Source organism: Archocentrus centrarchus, unplaced genomic scaffold (genome assembly GCF_007364275.1).
Source record: "Archocentrus centrarchus isolate MPI-CPG fArcCen1 unplaced genomic scaffold, fArcCen1 scaffold_63_ctg1, whole genome shotgun sequence".
In the NCBI taxonomy this organism is placed as follows: Eukaryota; Metazoa; Chordata; class Actinopteri; order Cichliformes; family Cichlidae; genus Archocentrus; species Archocentrus centrarchus.
In genome coordinates, this window is record NW_022060280.1 from 115,799 (window position 1) to 136,599 (window position 20,801).

The 20,801-nt window shown below is 39.6% G+C and overlaps 2 protein-coding genes across 3 annotated transcripts in view; one reads left to right on the forward strand and one right to left on the reverse strand.

Moving 5' to 3' along the window:
• Positions 1-889: 889 nt before the first annotated feature.
• The window catches only part of LOC115777649 (whirlin-like), a 138,203-nt gene continuing 118,291 nt past the window's right edge, over positions 890-20,801 (reverse strand). Inside the window, exon 11 of the mRNA XM_030725580.1 lies at positions 890-1,243. Coding sequence (XP_030581440.1) covers positions 1,067-1,243 — 177 coding nt within the window. The 3' untranslated portion in view covers positions 890-1,066. The remainder of the gene's footprint in view (positions 1,244-20,801) is intronic.
• LOC115777650 (uncharacterized) lies at positions 11,491-19,329 on the forward strand. Of its 2 annotated transcripts, XM_030725582.1 has the most exons (10): positions 11,491-11,733; positions 13,135-13,230; positions 13,940-14,077; positions 14,189-14,367; positions 14,449-14,585; positions 14,904-14,997; positions 15,171-15,500; positions 15,580-15,745; positions 15,821-15,945; positions 16,522-19,329. In XM_030725582.1, the coding sequence occupies exons 2-10, from the start codon at positions 13,137-13,139 to the stop codon at positions 16,837-16,839; spliced, it is 1,581 nt and encodes a 526-aa protein (XP_030581442.1). In that variant the 5' UTR covers positions 11,491-11,733; positions 13,135-13,136; the 3' UTR covers positions 16,840-19,329. The 2 variants fall into 2 exon arrangements, with proteins under 2 accessions (XP_030581442.1, XP_030581441.1); XM_030725581.1 differs by lacking the exon at positions 11,491-11,733 and having other exon boundaries at positions 12,729-13,230.

Here is a 20,801-nt window from a genome sequence, read left to right on the forward strand (position 1 = left end):
ATTGTTGTTCATATAAAAATGAATGACACAAAGGTGATACTAAGATTAGTAGCAGACCGCAGGGGTGTCAAACTCCCGGCCCGGGGGCCGCCTCATGTTACTTTTTTGAGATTTTGCTTAACCCTCTTAATTCGAGGGGAAGGTGAAATGTCAAAACAGTAGCTTGAAGGGCCGAATTGTATGTTATTTTTTACATCAATTCGTGGACTGGAAGTAGGGGGCGGGGTCGGAAGTGGCCCGCGGGCTGAGAGTTTGACATAATGCACTGAATAATGCAGAACATAAGAGCAGGCATGACATGATTGTTGCCGCTCTGATTGTTTGGAATTTATTTGGATAGTGCATCTGTGGTATGGGAGGATTGCACATAGTTGTAAGCAGAGTGCCAAAACTTTTCACTGAGCATTTTCCTCACCTGAAATATTTAGAACAGAGCACCACATACTTCACCACATATTTCTGGTATATGTCTTTAGAACAGAATACACATATGCAGTATTGTAGATCAATTCACATGCTCTCTGAACTTGCCCATTTGTGTCAGATCTAAAATGCAGCCTTCTCTGATATTAACCGGCAATTATTTAATTCAAATTTAAATTAATGGTTTACTTTTTATGCATCACTTTCTGTCTTTTATCTTGCTTGGTCGGTATGCAAAACCTAACTATATCAATGTTTTACAGAAAGGTTGAATATTATAATTTTCTTATAATTTCAAATGCATGAATAGAGTAGCAAGATGTAAATGAATGAGCTTCCATTATCATTGTAGTTTTTCTGGTGAAACATAATGAAACAGAATTAACTAAACTGCAAATAACATTTAACCCAGGTATGACTTTATAACAAATATTAATGTACCACCCCTTTTTAATATTTTTTTTTAATTGTGAAAATTTCTGTAGTTTTATTAACAAATACCTGACACATCATTCCACTGATCTTTTCCCTGAAAATAAAATAAGGGCCATGATTGTAGAACACCATGTGGAGTTTAGCAACCTTTACAATGGTAAACCAGTGTTTTCTTTAACCATGCTGCATTAAGTGCAAAATCCCCTTACTAGACTCCTGGTTCTACTACCAGGAAGTCAATGTGATCCTTTTCTTTTGTCTTAAAAGCCTCAGCGATGATTCTGGCAGCATCTTTGTGTTCCCGACCTCTCAAGGGGATGCCATTGATTTCCAGAATGACCTGGCCAATCTTCAGCTGGCCACAGTTATGAGCTGAGCCTCCTTTCTGTCAGCAGGGACATGAGGGAAAGAAGGAAACAAGGTAACGTTAGAAAGATTAAGGTATTCATGTACAAACTCTGTCTTTTTTGTTCTTGAAGTTACAGTACATTCCAAGGCACCTATTGAGAGATTGGAACAAACTTGGACTGAATTTAAAATACAACTCTTCTTTTTGCTTGCCAATGTTTATTTCAGCAGTTATAAGGCCAGACTGAAGACAATGAAAACATGTTTTTGGTAATTTTCCTTTCTCAGCGTGATCCTGAAAAGCTAATTCATGCATTTATTACTTCTAGGCTGGACTATTGTAATTCATTATTATCAGGCTGTCCTAAAAGCGCCCTGAAAATTCAGCTGTTCCAAAATGCTGCAACTAGAGTACTGACAGGGACTAGAAAGAAAGAGCAGATTTCTCCCATATTGGCTTCTCTTCATTGGCTCCCTGTTAAATCTAGAATAGAATTTAAAATCCTTCTCCTCACATACAAGGTCTTGAATAATCAGGCCCCCTCTTATCTCAAATGGTAAGTGGACTAGTTCTTACATAGTGCTTTTCTACTCAGTTTCTTGTACAACACATTTACATTTACCCATGCACACCCATTCATACACTTCCATGATTAACAAAGGCTAAGTGCTTTAATTATCTAACATTCACACACTTTCACAGTGCAACAGTTGCATTGGCGAGGAACTTGGGGTTAAGTATCTTGCCCAAGGATACATTGGCATGCAGCCAGAGTAGCCAGGAATCAAACCGTAGACCTTCCCATCAGTAGGTGACCTGCTCTACCTATTGAGCTACAGCCACCCCACACTTTGTTCCTAGGATACTTAAAAGTAGAATGGGAGGCAGAGCCTTCAGCTTTCAGGCCCCTCTTCTGTGGAACCAGCTTCCCACTGTTGCCAAGTGCTTGCTCATAAGGGGTCATTTTGACTGTTGGGTTTTCTCTGTATTATTGTAGGGTCTTTATCCACAATACAAAGCGCCTTGAGGCGACTGTTTGTTGTGATTTGGTGCTATATAAATAAAACTGAATTTAATTGAATTTTGTGAAATTTATTATTTTTGACTGAGAAGAATTTTACAGTTTTTAAAGGCTGATTCTAGAGTGTGAATTCCTAAATTAGGCTGAATGATCAAAAACACTAAGAGATAATAATGCAGTTTAATGCAGAAAAAAACCTAGAGAGAGAGGAGATATGGTATTCAACGATATTTAAACCACTGTGTGGGAGTATAAAATGTATCAAATCTATACTTTTATTAGCTAGATTAATGCATAAATAAATTTAAACAAACAAAGTATGTCTGTTTAGATTCTAAGTTATCCAGGTCATGGTATTCTCTATGGCTTGATAAAAAAGCGACTGGACCTCTTTAGATTTTTGAAGACATTTCACCTCTGATTCAAGAAGCTTCTTCAGTTCTAAAACCAAAATGTGGAGAGTCCCAGGTATTTAAACCCTAGTGGGTTGTTCACCCACTATTAATCATATGCATCTTTGTTGCCCATATCCCGAAGCTTCATGATAAGCCTGGATGGAATTATGGTGTTGAAAGTGGTGCTGTAGTCAAGAAACAGCATCTGCACATATGGTAAATGGAGTAGTTCTTATATAGCACTTTTCTACTCTAACTGAACACTCAAAGCGCTTATACAACACATTTGCATTCACCCATTTACACAAGCACTTCTGTAACAAAGCTGAGTGCTTACTGTCTGCCATTCACACACATTGATGCTCCAACACTTGCGTCGGAGAGCAACTTGGGGTTCAGTATCTTGCCCAAAGATACTTTGGCATGCAACCCAGAGCCACCAGGAATCAAACCACCAACATTCCGATTAGTAATAGTACCTGCTCTATCTCCTGAGCCACAGCCACCATATGTGATCTTATGGTCCAAGTGGGAAAGGGCGGTGTGCAGAACCAGTGCTATTGCATCATCTGTGGATCTGTTTGGCCTATAGGCAAACTGAAAGGGGTTCAGTGCAGTGAAGATGTGAGGTGAACTTTGACTATACGCTCAAAGCACTTTATTACAATGGAAGTGAGTGCTATTGGGCAATAGTCATTAGCTCACATTTGGTTTTTTCAAGACAGGGATGATGGTGGTCCTCTTGAAGCATGACGAGACTACAAACAACAGCTGGGAGAGGTTAAAGATGTCTGTGGAGACAGCTGACAGTTCATAAGCACACGCTTTGAGAGCATGACCTGGGATGTTATCCAGTCTGGGAGCTTTGTGTGTGTTTTTATTTTTTTAAAGTAGCCACACACGTCAGCCTAAGGCAGGGGTAGGGAACTCCAGGCCTCGAGAGCCGGTGTCCTGCAGGTTTTAGATGCGCTACGCTATAGCTCCTCCCCTTGTAGTCTGTTATTGTCTTTAGCCCACTCCAATGGTGTTTGATCCTCTGTAACAGGACTCTACCTTTTCCCTGTACTGTCCCTTAGCCATTTTTATTACCTTTCTGAGAGTGTACCAGGCTTTTCTGTACTTGTATGGATCTCCAGATTTATAGGCAGCTGTCCTAGCTCTGAGCACAGCATGCACCTCTCTGTTGACCCATGGTTTCTGGTTGGAGTAAGTTCGTACAGGTAACCCGCAGTACAACGTTGGTTACCTGTGCATTTGTTGATGTATCCAGTGACGTATTCGATGTAGTCATCTACATTGTTGTTCACAGCAGTATGGAAAACTTCCCAGTCTGTGGTGTGGAAACAGTGACACAGAACAGTGTCTGATTGGTCGATCCAGTGCTGAACCGAGCATGTCATGGGCTCCTCATGCTTGAGGCTTTGCCTGTAGGCTGATAGCAGCAGGACTGAGGAGTGGTCTGATTTGCTGAAGGCTGGTTGGGGGTGGGCTATGTATCTACATGTGAATGGGGTGTAAAGATGGTCCAGGATGTTGTGCCCGTGCATTGGGAAGTCTACATGCTGGTGGTGTTTGCCGTACAGAACCCTGCTGTAAACTGTCTTGGCAGGTAAAATGATCTGCATTTGATGATGAGGTGTTCAAGGTCAGGAGAGTACCTCATCGACATTGTTTGTACATCCACACACCATCGCTTATTAGTCATTATGCACACAACACCTTCCATGCGTTTGCCCGACTCCTTTCTCCGGTCCTAGCAGTGAATGGATAGGTCCACAGGAGCAATATACAAGTCCAGGACTGAGGGATCCAGCTGTGTCTACTTAAAAACATAGACATTATAGCCCGTCCCGGTAGAAAGTCATCCTGGCCTTTAGTTTATCCAGCTTGTTTTCCAAAGTTTGGACATTAGCTAGTAGAATGCTGGGAAGCAGGGAGTGGTGTTGTTTGTTCCTCAGCCTGACCAGGATTTTTTCTGTTTTCCTCCTGCATTGTTTCTGGTCAGGTAGCCAAGGCAAGCCACCTCCATTCATTAACAAATCCTTTGGTGTGGTCCTGGACTGTGAATATTGTCTAAAAAAAATCTGTCTATCATAGGTGATCAGTGCACTATATGATAAAAATGCAAAACTGAGGAGGTCCCTGAGCGACGGCAGCCATTCCCACTGGTGCCATCTATATGGCTATATTGTGACCTATTGAGGTGATCTGAAGTAAGGTGTGAGTGGGGGTTGAGGCACCTAGGAAGGGATCTCAAGAATACATTGTAGGTGGCTTACAGCTGGTGTCATAATCAACCACCTCTGTTTAGTGATGGTTGTTCACACACTGTGAAAACCTGGATGAGTTGAATCTACTTAAAAAAACCAAGGTAACACGTTGCCTTAAATTTTTTAAGTAATGAGCATCAGTTTAATAAGTGCAGTGGACTATGTTCAGTGTACTTGAGGCCCTTTTGGAGTGGAATGAAAGATTTAAGTTGAATGTGCTAATGTCAGAGTTTCAGTAACTGAAGATATTTAGTTTAAGCAATCATTCACCACCTATTTATTTAACTCAGCTTGTTAAGTATGCACTACTCCATTACCAGTTGAACTAAATTGTATGTTATAATTGACCAAACTTATCTTTTATAGTTCAGACAAATTCAAATATGTCCTTTAATCAGTCATCACATATTTTTTCCATCCAACCTCATCCCCTATCCTTTTTTTGTGTGTGTTTTTTATTTACTCTTTCAAACGCCACACAGCAAGAGGCCTGGGACAAGGTGGAATTGAACCCAGACATTATTCTAGCTGTTAGGTAACACTGCTAACCACCACACCACTGCACGCTGCTCGCTAGTCCTGTCTGGTAAAACCGGTATCAAGTAGATTTTTAGCGGGTGCAAAACTTGATGATATTAAGTTGTTTGAACTCAAACACATAATTACAATAAGTTAGACCATCAAAAAGTACAGTCTACTCAGAATTAATAAGTATTGTTGCAAAACAACAGATATTTAAGTAATATAAACTCAGTTTATTTCAGTAGGAGCTGTTGATTGGACTTAAAAACACAATTACAATAAAAAAGGACATGAAACAGTTCAGGTTACTCAGCATTAACAAATAATGTTCACAAACTAGGCAATTTTAAGTAATATGAACTCAATATTTTTAAGTTGAATTAAAATCTGGGTTTACAGTGCAGTGGACATAGCTCTATCAATTGAGGTGACTGTTTGTTGTGATTTGATGCTATATAAATAAAACTGAATAAATAAATTGAATAGATGGCCTCTTTTACTCTTCTTTTAAACCATCTTTGTTCATGGTCCAAAATGTGAACACTGGCATCCTCAAAAGAGTGTCCTTTAGGTGCACAAGTGGTGAGTCTTGTTGAGGTGTAAATGCATTTGTGTAGTGGGTTCTCTAATGTATAGGTCTGAGCACTCCTTACTGCACAGCATACATTATGTTGCTTAGCTTGTGTTTGAGTTTTGTCCTTGGGAAGAACCTGTTTTTTCCTATGGCTGGGTCTGAAGTACACTGGGATATTACACTTGGAGAAAATTCTCCTGAAGTTCTCTGACAAACCTGCTACATAAGGGATGACAATGTTGTTCTGTCTGTCATTCTCATTCTCCCTACTTGGTGTTTGACCTTTGTTTTTGTGCCCCTGTACTGATGCACTGTGGGTAGTCTTTATCCTCCTCCATGCTCAGGTCCTCCACCAGAGGCCTGGGAGCTTGAGAGTCCTGTGCAGTATCTTATCTATTCTTTTGTTCTTCTGGAAAGAAATGTCAGAGATCATTCCTGGATTCTGCTGGAGCCAGTCTCCCAGTTTGGGGGTCACTGCCCAGAGTGTTCTGCTTACCATGTGTTTGAATGTTCCAAAATGAAACAAACTGAAAAAGGCCCAGAGTGTTTCAGCTGCTGTTTTGGAACTCAGTGTTAACTATCAATAAAGGATTTTAATGTCTGCTGTGTTCCTTTTTTTTATTTGAAAATGATGCAAATTGCATTTGATCTCCTGCCCAAATTTGACATTTTATTCAGTAAAACACTGAGTATTTAAAACTAATAAAACAAAGGCATGTGATTTACATTTTGCGAATACAAACTAGACAAGTTCAGAACTAATGCATTTGCAAAAATGTTTTAATATTGAATAATTTTCACAGCTTTCTCAGTTTCCCTTTGTGGATACAGAGAATGTAATCAAAAACAGAAGGCAAAATGTTAAATATTAAATATACCTGAATCAAATCTGTCTTTCACATAACACCATTCGGCCAGGTTTTAATTTTTAATATGAAATATCTCAAAATGGAACAGTACAACAGGCTGTCAAGCAATTAAATGAATAAATAAATTTGCTGCTAGAGCATATTCGTACCTTCCAGACTAATAAAACAGTCTGCTTTAATTAGCGAATTCTTTCTCCTTTTTACTACTTTGCCATAGGAAATTCACTTGTCTTTTATCTACATCACCAGATTGGAAGCAGGCAATCCCTGATCTATTTACTGAGATCAACAACAGGTTTTTGGAGTTGGAGAGAAAAATGAGTACAGGGAATTAAGAAATATCTGAGAACAATTTGCACCTATAATATGTTTTACAGCATCATGTACTGCATGTGATTGATTCTATGAATGACCGCTCAAAATTGCCTGCTACTAAATGTTCAAGCATTATGTTGGATCCCAGTTATACCTCTATACAGGAGTCTGGCTGGTTCTTCATCTAACGGGTTAGAGTTTCTGATCTATCATTAGATATTTACAGAAACTGCTTAAGCCAGTGGAGGAGGTTTGCCTAACTCTACTGCCTACTGATCCAGACACTGACCCCACTGACCTCTGCTGACTCAACATCTATGCACTGTGGACAATTCCTACTTCGACCATCAAGGAAACCAACCAACTGATCTATGCCATGGCAACAGTGCATGTAGATGTTGTAGATGTTTGGCTATAAGATGAACAGGCACAATTGCCCTCCATGGAAAAGAAGACCAGAGGCTAAGAAGCAGCAAAGAGGGAAGTTAGCCAGCTATGAGAGCTGCAGATACAATGGCTTGCAAAAGTATTCATACCCCTTGGACTTTTCCATATTTTGTCACATTACAACCACAAACATAAATATATTTCACTGGAATTTAATGTGAAAGACCAACACAAAGTGGTATACAATATGTGAAGTGGAAAGAAAAGTATAAAACATTTTTTACAAATGAAAAACTGAAAAGTGCAGTGTGGAAAAGTATTCAGCCCCCTGAGTCAATACTTTGTGGAACCACCTTTTGCTGCAATTACAGCTGCAAGTCTTTTAGGGTATGTCTCCACCAGCTTTGCACATCTAGTGACTGAAATGTTTGCCCATTCTTCTTTGCAAAACAGCTCAAGCTCAGTGAGATTAGACTCACAGCCTTGGCTAACCACTCTAAGAGGTATACCAGAGAGATAGAAGCCAGGAGATTAAACCAGATGTATCTCCACTGAAACATCCAAGGTACACTCTCAGTGGCAGGGGAACAACATGAAAACAGTCCCACCAAGGCTGGACACAGAGTAAGATGGAAGAGCATATGGGAGAACAATGCAACACACAACAACACTGCTCAGTTGCTAGAGGATCTAAGAGCACCCCACAAAGACCTTCTTTAACAGGATCCAGTACAGTGGCAGACATCTAAGGAGATTCTCAAATATTAAGAGAACACTGGATGGTGACTGGATAGTCACTATCCAGTATAGGATTTACCAAGGAGGATGCTGTGTCCCTACTGCTGTTGTGCATTGGCCCCTCAGCCAGATCATTAACAAGCGTGGCTACAGATACCATCTACAGAATGGAGTGAACATCAGCACCTCCTCTGCATGGCTGATAGCAAGCTGTATGCTAGAAATGAACAAGACATCGATTCGCTGATCCACATCACTAGGATCTACAGCAATGACATCTGAATGTCATTAAAACTGAAAAAGTGTAGTCAGATGTCAACAAAGAGAGGAAAGATAGTCAGAACTGAGGGGAATGCATTACCAAAGGCAACACTGCAGACTTATTGTCTCCAAGGTACAGATAGCTACAAGTACCTTGGAGTCCCACAAGCAAATGGGAACCATGAATGGGCTGCTAGGAAAGCTGCAACCACCATGTACCTGCAGAGAGTAAGGCAAGTTCTGAGAAATCAGCTGAATTAGAAGAACAACATCCAGGCAATCAACACCTACACCCTGCTGGTGATCAGATACTTTGCTGGAATAATAAGCTGGCCAAAGGAGGAGATTGAAGCCACAGTTCAAGACAAGGGAGTTTACCATGCATGGAGGGTTTCACACCAAATCCAGCACCCTGAGACTGAATGCTAAGCAGAAGGAATGAATGAAACAACAAAGATCCATGACTACATCACAAAGATGGCCACAACTGAGCATGTGCTCAATCAATACCTCAGGCAACAGAAACCAGAGAAAGAAGATGAGCAAGAACAGGAATCATTATGCGAGGACAGGCCCTTGTACGGCATGTACCACAAAAAGATACAGAAGAAGTGGCTGATATTAAATCGTGTTCTTTCTTTGTGAAGGAAGACATTTAAATCACTTTAGTTCAAAATTAAAACATTCAATATATTAAAGAATCAGAAGATATTACATGTACACTATATGTACATGGGCACTTTTGGTGCAGGAAATCACAGGCCATAAAAGCAGCTGGCTGTGACTCCTCTCCCAGAAGAATGCCAAAATCCTAGGCTAAACATAGTACTTTATACTGCCACTATCTACAAGCACTATCATTTCAAAACAGATGGAGAGAGTTGTGGTTTAAACTTGGCCTTCTCTCATTGGTTGGTCCAGTGGCTCGTTCCAGCCTCATGGCACAGCTTCTTCCAATCAGCATAAGTGCTCTGTAAAAGAAACCCATAAAATAAAATAAAAATGACGTGTCCCTAATCATGACATGACAGTTTTATTCTACCTAGTAACAGGGCATGGTGACCTGTACTCACCCTACTTAACACTTCCATATGAATCTAAGTGCTTTTATTGTCTGCCATTCACACACATTCATACTCTAACACTTGTGTCAGAGAGCAACTTGGGGTTCAGTATCTTGCCCAAGGATACTTTGGCACACAGCCTGGAGCAGCAAGGAATCGAACCACCAACCTTCCGATTGGTAGGTGACCTGCTCTACTTTCTGAGCTACAGCCACCCCTACAGGCACAGGCCGTGGAGTTAGTCTGGTGACTACTGGTCCACCAGTCCCACCCCTAATATATATATATTAGGGGTGGGACTCGATTAAAAAATGTAATCGAATTAATTACAAGCTTTGTAATTAATTAATCAAAATTAATCGCATTTTAATCGCATTTCAATATTTGACATGAGAAATATTAATTTAAGTTTGGTTGATGAATGAATCAATATACATAAGCTTAAACTTCAAAATTTTGTTTATTTTCCCACCAGTCTACTACACAGACCAATGAAGGGTGGAAGTGCTCCTGTGATAAGCAAACTCCTGAAATTAAAGTTAAGCATCATAACTGGATAGTTTTATTCAACATTAATTTCTCACCAGGGTTATTATAGTTAACGAAAACGAACGAAATAACGAAAACTGGAATTGAAAAAACATTGTCGTTAACTGAAATAAATAAAAAGTATAATTAAAAGGAAAAAAGGATAACTAATTAAATCTGAATTGTGAGTTTACAAAACTAACTGAAATTATCGATAAACTGACTTTCATTTACTTGTTTTTTTTGGGGGGTTTTTTAAGCCTTGTGGATTGATATGAAATCATTGTTTCCGCTCTCCGAGTTTAAGCTGGGAGCGCCACAGGACAACTGTGTGAGTGCGCATGTGCGTGCGCTCACCGCGCTGGTCCACAAAGTAATGGCTGCGGTCTGCAGAGAAAGCGGCAGAGTCCCGTATGGAGGTTCTTTGAGTACAAACACCTGCACACGACCACAAGGTAATTAACACACACAATCCAGCTACAGAAGCATAAATGCGGACATGAGGTCGGCAACTTCTGTAGCTTGTGTACAGAGGCCGGAAAGACCCTGCAGGTTTAATTAGCGAGCATCTAACCAAGCTAGCTCCAAAACAGAAGCAGCTTCAGGTGGTGAGAACATCAGGATGCAGATGGATTTGAGCTTTGACTCCTTCAAAGAGTTTGTTTTTGTTTAACATCACATGTAGGTGTTATTAATCTACTGCACTGATGCTGAAGTTTATTGTGGAGTTTATTGTAGAATTTATTGAGTTTGGGAGTTCATGTTTTTCTTTGTTTCTCCCTGTTGATGTTCATGTGTGTCCTTAATATTACACACATTTAGCATGTCTTGTGAACAGTTGGTTGTTGACTATATTTCTTTAAACTGTATCTTTTGTCAAGTTTTCATTACACAATAGTCACTTTTGCGCCTTGAATCTTGCACCTGATCAGGTATGAAAATACTAAAACTAATACTGAAACTAACTAAAACTAAGCATGAAACCAAAAATAAAAACTAATAAAAACGAGCAAAACCACTCTGAAAACTAATTAAAACTAACTGAATTAGAGAAAAAAAAGTAAAAACTAACTAAAACTAAACTATAATGTAAAATCCAAAACTATTATAACCCTGTGTCTCACTTAATATAGTTGGAAATTAATCATTCGCTCAGCTGTATTCCTTGATGTTGAAATGTGTTATGCTTGTTTTAACAGCTTATTTTGAATTAAAGACTTAAAATTAAACCACAAAAAGGAGAAAAAGTTCGTTCTCCGTTTAACAGCTGCTTTTACACAGCTGTGCTTCGCACTCACGGTTGCTACACAGTAAAAATGCCAGTGTTAAAATCTTAGGTGTAGTGTTAAATAAAAAGTGTTGGTGTTGTATTAACAACACACAGCTGTAAAATAACACTGCCGGTGTAAGTTCTTACATATTTAAGTTGTTAAATTCAAGCGTTAATTAGTTGGTGTTGCTTAAGCCACGCCTTCGCTTTACGGCTGCAAAGTGCCGTCTGCTTTCTGTCGGTTTCCAGCAGTCGCTCGGTCGGACATTACCGTTTCTTTTAACCCGCAGAAGACAAAATTACTTCCTAAAGGTAAGCTAAATGTCCAGACTTGATGTTTTGATAGAAATGTGCTTTTTAGTTTGTGACATCAAAAAATATACTATATTTAACCTATTTTGAATGGAAAGTTCACCAAATTCAAGGTCCCGCCATTTTACCAAATCTAGGGAGCGGTAAATTTGAATTCTAATGTTATATTTGGTCAGTTCTAGTAGTCATTTTACAGCGTAAATATGACACGTCTGGCGGTATGGCCTTAAATATTGTCGATGTGTGCATTTACAAAGCTAGCAATACAAACTGCTAATGAGCCTTCAAGAGGACGTGGGGGACGTTCCCTCCAAAAACCATGCTAGCTAGCCATTGATCGCCAGGCTCTGAACCTTGCTGAGGCGCCCTCGCGCACGGCTGAGGATTTCATAGTTTTACTTTTGGACCTCTGCTGTCATTGCATTTAACAAACAGGAGCTGACTCCGCCTGGGCTAGCTCGCTATCATCGCCGTTTGCGCTTATATCATTTAAACAAAATTTGCCATCTACCACAGAGCAGGGGCAGTTTCATTCACAACGGGTGTGCGTGCGCACACTTGATTTCGTGGGCTACAGAAATCAAAATGACAACCGGCATAAACGGGAGAAGTTAGAGGAAAAGGGAAGAGCAAAGGAAAATTTCAGGCTTTCTATTTAAAAAAAAAAAAATCAAAGCATGAAAGGTAAATACCAACCTTCATGTATTTTGATACACAAATTGAACATTTAATGCAAAATTTAGGGCTGCAACAATTCCTCGAGTAACTCAAATAATCCTAAAAATCTTCGATACAAATTTGTTGCTTCGATGTTTCCTTTTAATGCTGCAGCTTAGGTGTCTCCGTGTAAGCGGAGCATTTCATTCACATTAGGGACCCTTTAACTGGAGTGGATATTCGCTGACAGGTTTTTCCACGCCCCCACTGCGCTGTGCTGTGGGTGTGCGCATGTGCGTTGTACTTGCTGTGCAGAGAATGTTAGTTTCTTTTTTTTTTTTTTTTTTTATTTTCAGCAGCTGTTTTAAGTGCTGTCTGCACTTGCGCAGCCATTACTGAGATGGTGAGCTCAGGTGGCCTGAAAGGAAACGTTTTTCTAGTCCAAAACAGCAGGGCTTGTTCCTGTAAACACAGTTACAGACTTACAGAGACAGAGAAAAATGAGCAGTATGGAAGTTAAAATATGCAGATGAACTGTTAATATGAAAAATAATTTCTTATCCGATTACTTGATTAATGGATGAAGTAATCAATAAAATACTTGATTACAAAAATAATCCATAGTTGCAGCGCTACTTGTGTTCAGAAAGCTATAGTCAAACATTAGTTTTCAGCACCAGTGCTTCTTTAAAATATCTGTAATGTGTTGTCAAAGCTTGGAATGTGTCCATTTTTGTTCTGGAGAAATGCTGGTGCAGGTGGAGCATCAGGCAGTCCAGAAATGGGTTCGGGTTCCAGTGACAGATGACTGCTATGATTACTTGAAATTCATTCAAGAGGGTAAGTTCAGTGCTAATTATGTTGATATGGCAGCTGCCATAAAATAAAGCAAGCTTAGTTTTTCTAACTCAAATGTCTTTCCCCATCATAAAGATAGTTTTTGGCCTTTAGGAATCTGCATTTTAATCAGCACCAGTGCCGTGCCTTTGCCAACAGTCTGCGACATAAACTCTGGGAAGTCATGTAATGGAGTTGAAAAATGAACAACTCTTAACCAATTTCAAAATATGTTGGTGGGTTCTGCTAAGTGTAATTGCATGTTGGACCTAAAGGATAAAATGTGGTCACTGCATAAATAATTATTGGTTTGGAGGATGGCATGTCAAAACTTGGACAGGGATAATTTATGTTGCCCAAAAAAGAAGATGTGGATTTGTCTAACAATTCTTAGTAGAAAGATTTAGGCCCATCTATGTGTTCCTCATGTCCAGCCTGTTTATTAATTCCCCTCTCTTTATTGAAGTAATGAGCTTTGTTGGAGTAATAATTCATTCATTATTGTTCATAAAAATGGTTATGTAAAATTTTGGTGAACTGTGTTCAACAATAGAGGCAACACTTCATGATAAAATTTACTATTTTAACCAGCAGCTCATTGTCTGAAAATGTTATTTGAAATATATTTTAATTATAAATGTGATTGTCCCTTTACAGTTCTAACCATGTTTTAAATTAGCAGGTTAAGATGAGTATTTTTGTTCCCTTCCAGTTCATGCTAAATTCAACTTGGCAAGTGGAGTCTCTGTAGACCTGAAGGACTCATCTGGAGTCGATGTGGATGCTGATATTTTTGATGAACTCCTGAGGTCTGCTACAGTATCTTTCAAAGTAGTCACTGAGCGCTTTGGTAAGACATAAAAGCATTAAAACAAGTGTTACTTCTAATGCATTTAAAAATATATATAAAGCGAAAGTTATTTTAATTTGTTTACTAATGAAGTTTCTAAATTTTATACAGTGGCCCCTGTTGATCAGAGTGAGGTCACAGATGCTTCCTTCAGTTCAGAAGATGGCTCATTCTCGTCAGTCGAGTCTCCAAGCTCAGCAAGCTCATCTTCTACAGTGATTACAGAGAACACCAAAGCACAGAGAAGACGACTGGTTGAAGGACCACCTGACAGTGAGATGGCAAAAAATGTGAGTTGGTTCAAGGTTGGAAATAGAACGTTGATCCATTTTTAAAATTCATAGCAGGATGACATGTGAAATCTGTTGCAGATTGTCTATGTAGCTCTGCACCAAAAACCAGGGGGAGAAGATGTAATAAAAGAGTACAACAAGACCAGAAGTCTCTCTGATCCAACAAGAAAGAAACTTGTCAACATTTTAGTGGCGGATATGATTGAAAGTCATGGGTATGTAATCAATAAGTCTCAGCCATCTGTATGGGGGCGGAATTTAACCTTTATTTTTTCAACTGGTTGCACTGTAATTTCATCTTAGTTAAACACATACATGTATGAAATCCACAGAAATGTCAGAATTATTTGAAAAACAATTAACATAATGATTATTCAAATAGTTTGTAATTGCTGAGAAGGGGCTTAAGAGGTTTTAAGTTTACTTATTGAATACATTAAATATATAATTTCTATTCATAACCCTTTGCACAGTTGGTGTGTTTGTTTAATCCCTATGTGAAATGGCAATATTTTTATTGAATTGTTTTTTAGGAGAGTCCCTCCTGTCAACATTCGCATTACCTACGCCCTGGGAATTGTCACCCTCTTCCCCAGTTTGAAAGATAATGGCTCACCGACTGGCTATGTGAGTATTAATTTGCAGGAACCCTGAATGTTCTCTTCTTGGGTCAAAATCTGTTTGGACTTTTATTAATTTTGGGGGGGGGGGTGTCGATTAACCGTTGCAGCCCAGCTGTAATTGTCCTTTTGAATGGAATGTAATAGACAGTTTGTCTTGTCTGTTCTGTTCTGTGATAGGAGCATTACTATGATCCTCTCAGTGGACAGGGCTATCTGGCCTATCGATTGAAAACAGTTCAGCGTAACACTGCAAGTGACTTCAAGAGGAGCTCCAAGTCTGCTCATCAAGGCGGTCCGAGAACTCTGAGGGAGACCTTAACATCTGAACAGCTGTTTGGTGATGGATGCAAAGAAGCAATGTCCATGATGAAACATTCATCAGACCAGGAAGTTGTCAGGGAGAAAATGAAGGCAACATTTAAGCATAGACAGAATATGCTTCATGATCTGGACCAGTCATCACTCATCTTGGATCACTTCCCAAGATTCTTGGATACACCAGGCTTAGTAAGAAACTCAGACAGATTTAATTAACTGATTGATTTGTTGAATTGGATTGTGATGGCATTTTTTTTCTCTGTGCTAGATTGAGCAGGACTTCATCATGCTCTTTGGAGAAGACATCTCGGGGAAGTTCATCGCAAGATGGCCAACATTCTATAAACCGAGGGTCACCACTGTCAGCAAAAGCCTTCGACAGAGTGCTCATCTGGATGACCTTCTGTCCACTCAGGAGGAATCAAGTGATTATGGTAGGTATTAATAGATCTCTCTACATATGCATTTGCATGCTGTGATTCTTAAGATGGTGTGTGTTATTTCATTAGAATGGGATAGTGACCTGGCAGCTATTCTCCTGCTGGTTCATCTCTTGCCTCCAACCGCGAAGGGGAAAAGACAGGGAAAAATTAGTGCACCTGAGGCTGCTGACCGTGTTATCAAGTTCATGAAGGTATGTTTTTGGCATGAATTACTTTGCTTCACTTACAGTAAATAGGTCTCACTTTTCTAAAACTAAATTTAAAAAGTGAAATATCCACCCATCCATTCACTTCTGCTTATCCTATTCAGGGTTGCGGGGGGGGAGGGGCTGGAGTCTATCCCAGCTGACATAGGGCGAGAGGCAGGGTACACCCTGTACAGGTCGCCAGCCTGTTGCAGGGCCAAAACAGGGAGACAGACAACATCCACACTCACATTCACACCTATGGGTAATTTAGAGTTTCCAATTAACCTAACCCCAGTAAGTGCATGTGTTTGGACTGTGGGAGGAAACCGGAGTACCCGGAGGAAACCCACGCAGACACGGGGAGAACATGCAAACTCCACACAGGGAGAGAGGGAGGGGCCTGGGCCAAGGTGGAATCAAACCCAGGCCTTCCAGATGGTATTCTAACTGAGGCAGCAGTGCTAACCACTGTGCCCCCCCCCCCCCCCAAAAAAAAAAACAAATAATAAAATGTCCTTAATTTGTTGCTTGTGAGGGAATAAGAGCAATCATTTCTAACATGCTGTCTCTCAATCTTAGGTGGGGACAAGCATGGCGACCTTCCTTGCCAAAGTTGGATCTGCACAGCCCTTCCTCCTCTGCGTTGGAGAAAAGAAGAGCAGGATACAGAAATTCTACATCATCCTGGATCAGAAGCCCATTCCCTGTGTGGCACAGACTGCAGTGGCTGCCTTCGATGAACTGTTTAAGGCACACTTTGTGTTTGCTGTGTCCTATGATGCAACCCTCCTCAACTTCTACACATTCATCCAAACAACGGTTTATGGCATTGATGTTGCAACAACAAAGGAGAGCCCCAGAGTCAAGGAAATTAGAGTGAGGATTAACAACACTTGAATATGCTAACATGTTACATTTGTAAGGTTCAGCACAGAAATTGTTCAACTCTTTTCCAGCATTTGAAATTTAGTCATGCTTTGTATCCAGGGCACAAATTGCGTTTGAAATGTGGGGAACATGGCTGTTCATCTGTTTTTTACACGTATTCTGGGTTCAAGAAGCACTTGCTGAAAGCACATGGAGACACATTTGCCACAGATTCTGTTTATAAGGGCAATGTTGGTACAGATAGTGTTGAGACAGATGATGTTTCTGCTCATGACCCATTGAGTAGCTCTTCTGTTGGTCAACAAAGTCATGCTAAAAAGAAGCAGTTAATGGATATGTGTAGCTCTGTTATTGCCCAAGTTCAAGCAGCTGGAGTTTCTGAAAATATTGTGCAGTCTTTAACTTGTTCAATGGAGGAGGTTGTTAATGATGTTCATATTCAAGCACAAGATGCCGTTCTTAAGTGTCTTTCATCTGAGGTGAATGAACAAACCTTAAACAAAGTCAGAGAATGTTTTGAGAACATAGAAAATCCATTCACACACCTTAACACTGAAAGAAAGAGGCAAAAGTATTTTGAAAAAAAATGGAAAATTGTTGAACCAGTAGAGCATGTTCTTGGAGTACGTTATGATACACGTTTGGATAAAACCACAGGTGTATACAGTCAAATTCCTGTTAATGACAAATTTATGTATGTACCTATTTTAGGAACTCTTGATTCATTGTTCACCAACCAAGAACTCAGTACCTGCTTTCAACAGGTAAAGTGTCATGAAGATGGGATATATAGAGACATCAATGATGGTTCCTATCTCAGAAATCACTCATTATTTTCAGAGCAAGAACATGCACTCCAAATACAGCTGTATTACGATGATTTTGAAACGGCAAATCCACTGGGACCCAAAAGGGGTTCACATAAACTTGGCTGTATTTATTTTATTTTAAGAAATTTGCCAGCTAAACTCAATTCAGTTTTGATGAACATTCATCTAGTTTCTCTTTTCCATGCCGAGGACTTAAAGAAGTACGGTTTTGGTCCAGTCTTGCAGCCTCTTGTTAATGACTTGAAATGTCTCGAGACAGAAGGTATTAAGGTCCCATTTTCTGATACACCATTAAGGGGTTCAATTGTTCAGGTTACTGGTGATAATTTGGCATTGCATAGCCTTTTTGGCTTGGTTGAATCGTTCAGTGCAACTTACTGTTGTCGATTTTGTTTAACTGATAAAACAAAGCTTCAGTCAGTATTCAGTGAGGATGACCAAGACCTAATTTTTCGCACAAAAGAGCTCTATTCAGAACATTTCAATGCTGTGGCACAAAATCCCATTCTTGTCCATTCTTTTGGTGTAAAAAGAGAATGTCCTCTTAATGCACTGCAGTATTTTCATTGTTCAAACAATTACGCAGTTGATATTATGCATGACCTTTTGGAAGGTGTTGTGCAGTATGAACTTCAGCTTCTTTTTCAGTACATGGTTAGGACTTCCATAGATTTAAACACCCTTTCAGAAAGGATACAGAGCTTTAACTATGGATACCTTGAGAGAAACAACAGACCTAGTGCAGTCAAAATTGATGGTAGCAATGACCTTGGCCTCAATGCTATTCAGTCATGGTGCCTCTTACGCAATACACCCTTGATTTTTGGAGATATAATTAATAGGAATAACAGCTACTGGAGGGTAATTCTTCTCTTGATTCAAATCGTCAATATTGTGTTCTCACCAAAAATCACAGATGGTATGACTTATTTCTTAAAGCATTTGATTTCTGACCATCATAAACTCTTTAAGTCTGTATTTACAGACAAGAAGCTGATTCCAAAACATCATCTGATGATTCATTACCCCAGATGCATCAGAAAAATAGGACCACTCATCCATGTGTGGTGTATGAGATTTGAAGGTAAACACAATTTCTTCAAGAAATCTGTGAAGAACTTTAAGAACATAACCAAAACACTGGTAAAGAAGCACCAGAGGCAGCTGGCTTTTCATTGGGAGAATTTTTACTTTCAAAGGTTTCAGTTTGGTCCTCTTAAAGATTACCCAATAAGTGAACTAGATTTCAGTGAGGTCTTAAGGTCTTGCCCCAGGTTGAATGTGCCTTGTGTATCCACAGCTTCATGGGTGAAAAACTTTGGAACAGAATACCATATTGGAATGATTGTCTGTACAAGTACTGAAAATGAAATGCCTGTTTTTCAAAAAATTGTTAACATCATAGTCAAGGATGATGAAGCATTTCTTTTGACTGCTAAAGTCATTACAGAGTATTTTGATGATCATCTGAATGCTTTCAGAATAGAGATTGTGGATGATGTGTTTGCTGTTATCTGTATCTCTGATCTGATATATTATCAGCCTTACGACAGGCAGTTTTCAGCTGACAGTGATGAAATAACATATATTGTGCCCCGCTGCTGTTTTATATGAGCTGTGCATTGAAGGTCTTTAATATTTAAATGGGTTTAATAAAAGTTAAACTTTCCATTTCTGTGTAATGTTTTGAATATTTATTATATATTTTTCCACTGGATTTGGTTTGTATTGACACCTTGTGGTGTGCATAATTTACCTTTTTAACACCACATTTTGTTTTGTGAGTAACACTATACTGGTGTTACTTTTAACATTACGTTTTAACACCAACACCACTGTAATGTTAATGTGACACCTGGTATTGTTGAATAGTAAACAATGTCTGGTGTTAATTTAACAAAAAAATGGGTGTCAACCTTTTAACACTTTGACAAATGTTATTTTAACACCAGGTAGTGTGGACACATATAGACACTTTGTCGGTGTTGAAATTAACACTGTGGGTGTGAAATTAACACTGGAATTTTTACTGTGTAGGCGACATGAGCTACGCAGAGGTGACGGCAGCTGATATGAAGGCTAGCCGCTCACTTCCGGCCTTTGTGGTGTTCGTGGGCTGCGAAAGACGTGGGCCGGGTCCTTCGCAGGATGCGGCCCCTAATTTGGACATTGTGCGTCGATATAATCTGTATGCCGGGAACTCGCGCACTGAGAAACGTTCGACGGTGCAAAGTGCGATTAAAATGCGTTAAAATTTTTAACGCGTTAATTTCCCCGTAATTAATTAATCGAAATTAACGCGTTAAAGTCCCACCCCTAATATATATATATATATATATATATATATATATATATATATATATATATATATATATACTGTTTTAGCAACTTGTTTAAAAAAGCAAACACATTTCTGTTGCCATGAGGAGCTCTATACACAATCTATAGGCTACTCTTGTTTGTCTTTTTCTTTTATTATTTTTATGTATAGACTAATAATGGTAGAGCTTACAAGAGCATTGCACTCTCCCCACTGTTACCACACTTGTTGGTAACTTGCAATTGCCTTGTAGTTGACCTCTAGTGTAGGCTTTCACAGTCCCATTTAGTTTTTGATGCATGTAATTAGTACACCATTAGCCTTGTACAATGTCAAGCACTCCAGTATCCATGTGTAGGGCACTGAGTCATAGTCCTGGTGTACTGCTCAACTGAGCTGTGCTCATGTATTAATTCATGCCTACTCACCTTGGTTGTAACTATGCCGGAGAGGAGCTTCCATATTGTGGAGAGGCAGGCAATTGCCCTGCCTTGGATTCGCCCGCCTGTCTCTTTTTTCTCTGAAATATTCTGTTGGAAAGTCTGCCTTAGATTTGTCTGCCTGTCTGCCTGACCCACTCTCACCCACACCAAGTGGAACACTCACTGGACTCACACCCATCCCTTCAGTCCTCACAAGCTCCGAGTAAAGGAGGAGAGAGGAGGAGGAGGAGTTTGTTTTTTGGTTTCCTTTACACACATGGAAACTGGTTCATGCTCTCTGGACACCACCTTCTGGACTCTGTACCCTCAGCCAAAGGCCAAGTCAAAAGCATAGCCTGGTAAAGCACTGGTATTATACTTGCCCCCACATATATATAT

Bases quoted from the DNA above. Each gene is read 5' to 3' on its own strand.
- LOC115777650 (XM_030725581.1), top strand. From the start codon at position 13,092: ATGTGTTGTCAAAGCTTGGAATGTGTCCATTTTTGTTCTGGAGAAATG. The intron at 14,586-14,903 runs GTATGTAATCAA...ATTGTTTTTTAG, and splicing joins GATATGATTGAAAGTCATGG to GAGAGTCCCTCCTGTCAACA. The intron at 14,998-15,170 runs GTGAGTATTAAT...GTTCTGTGATAG, and splicing joins ATGGCTCACCGACTGGCTAT to GAGCATTACTATGATCCTCT.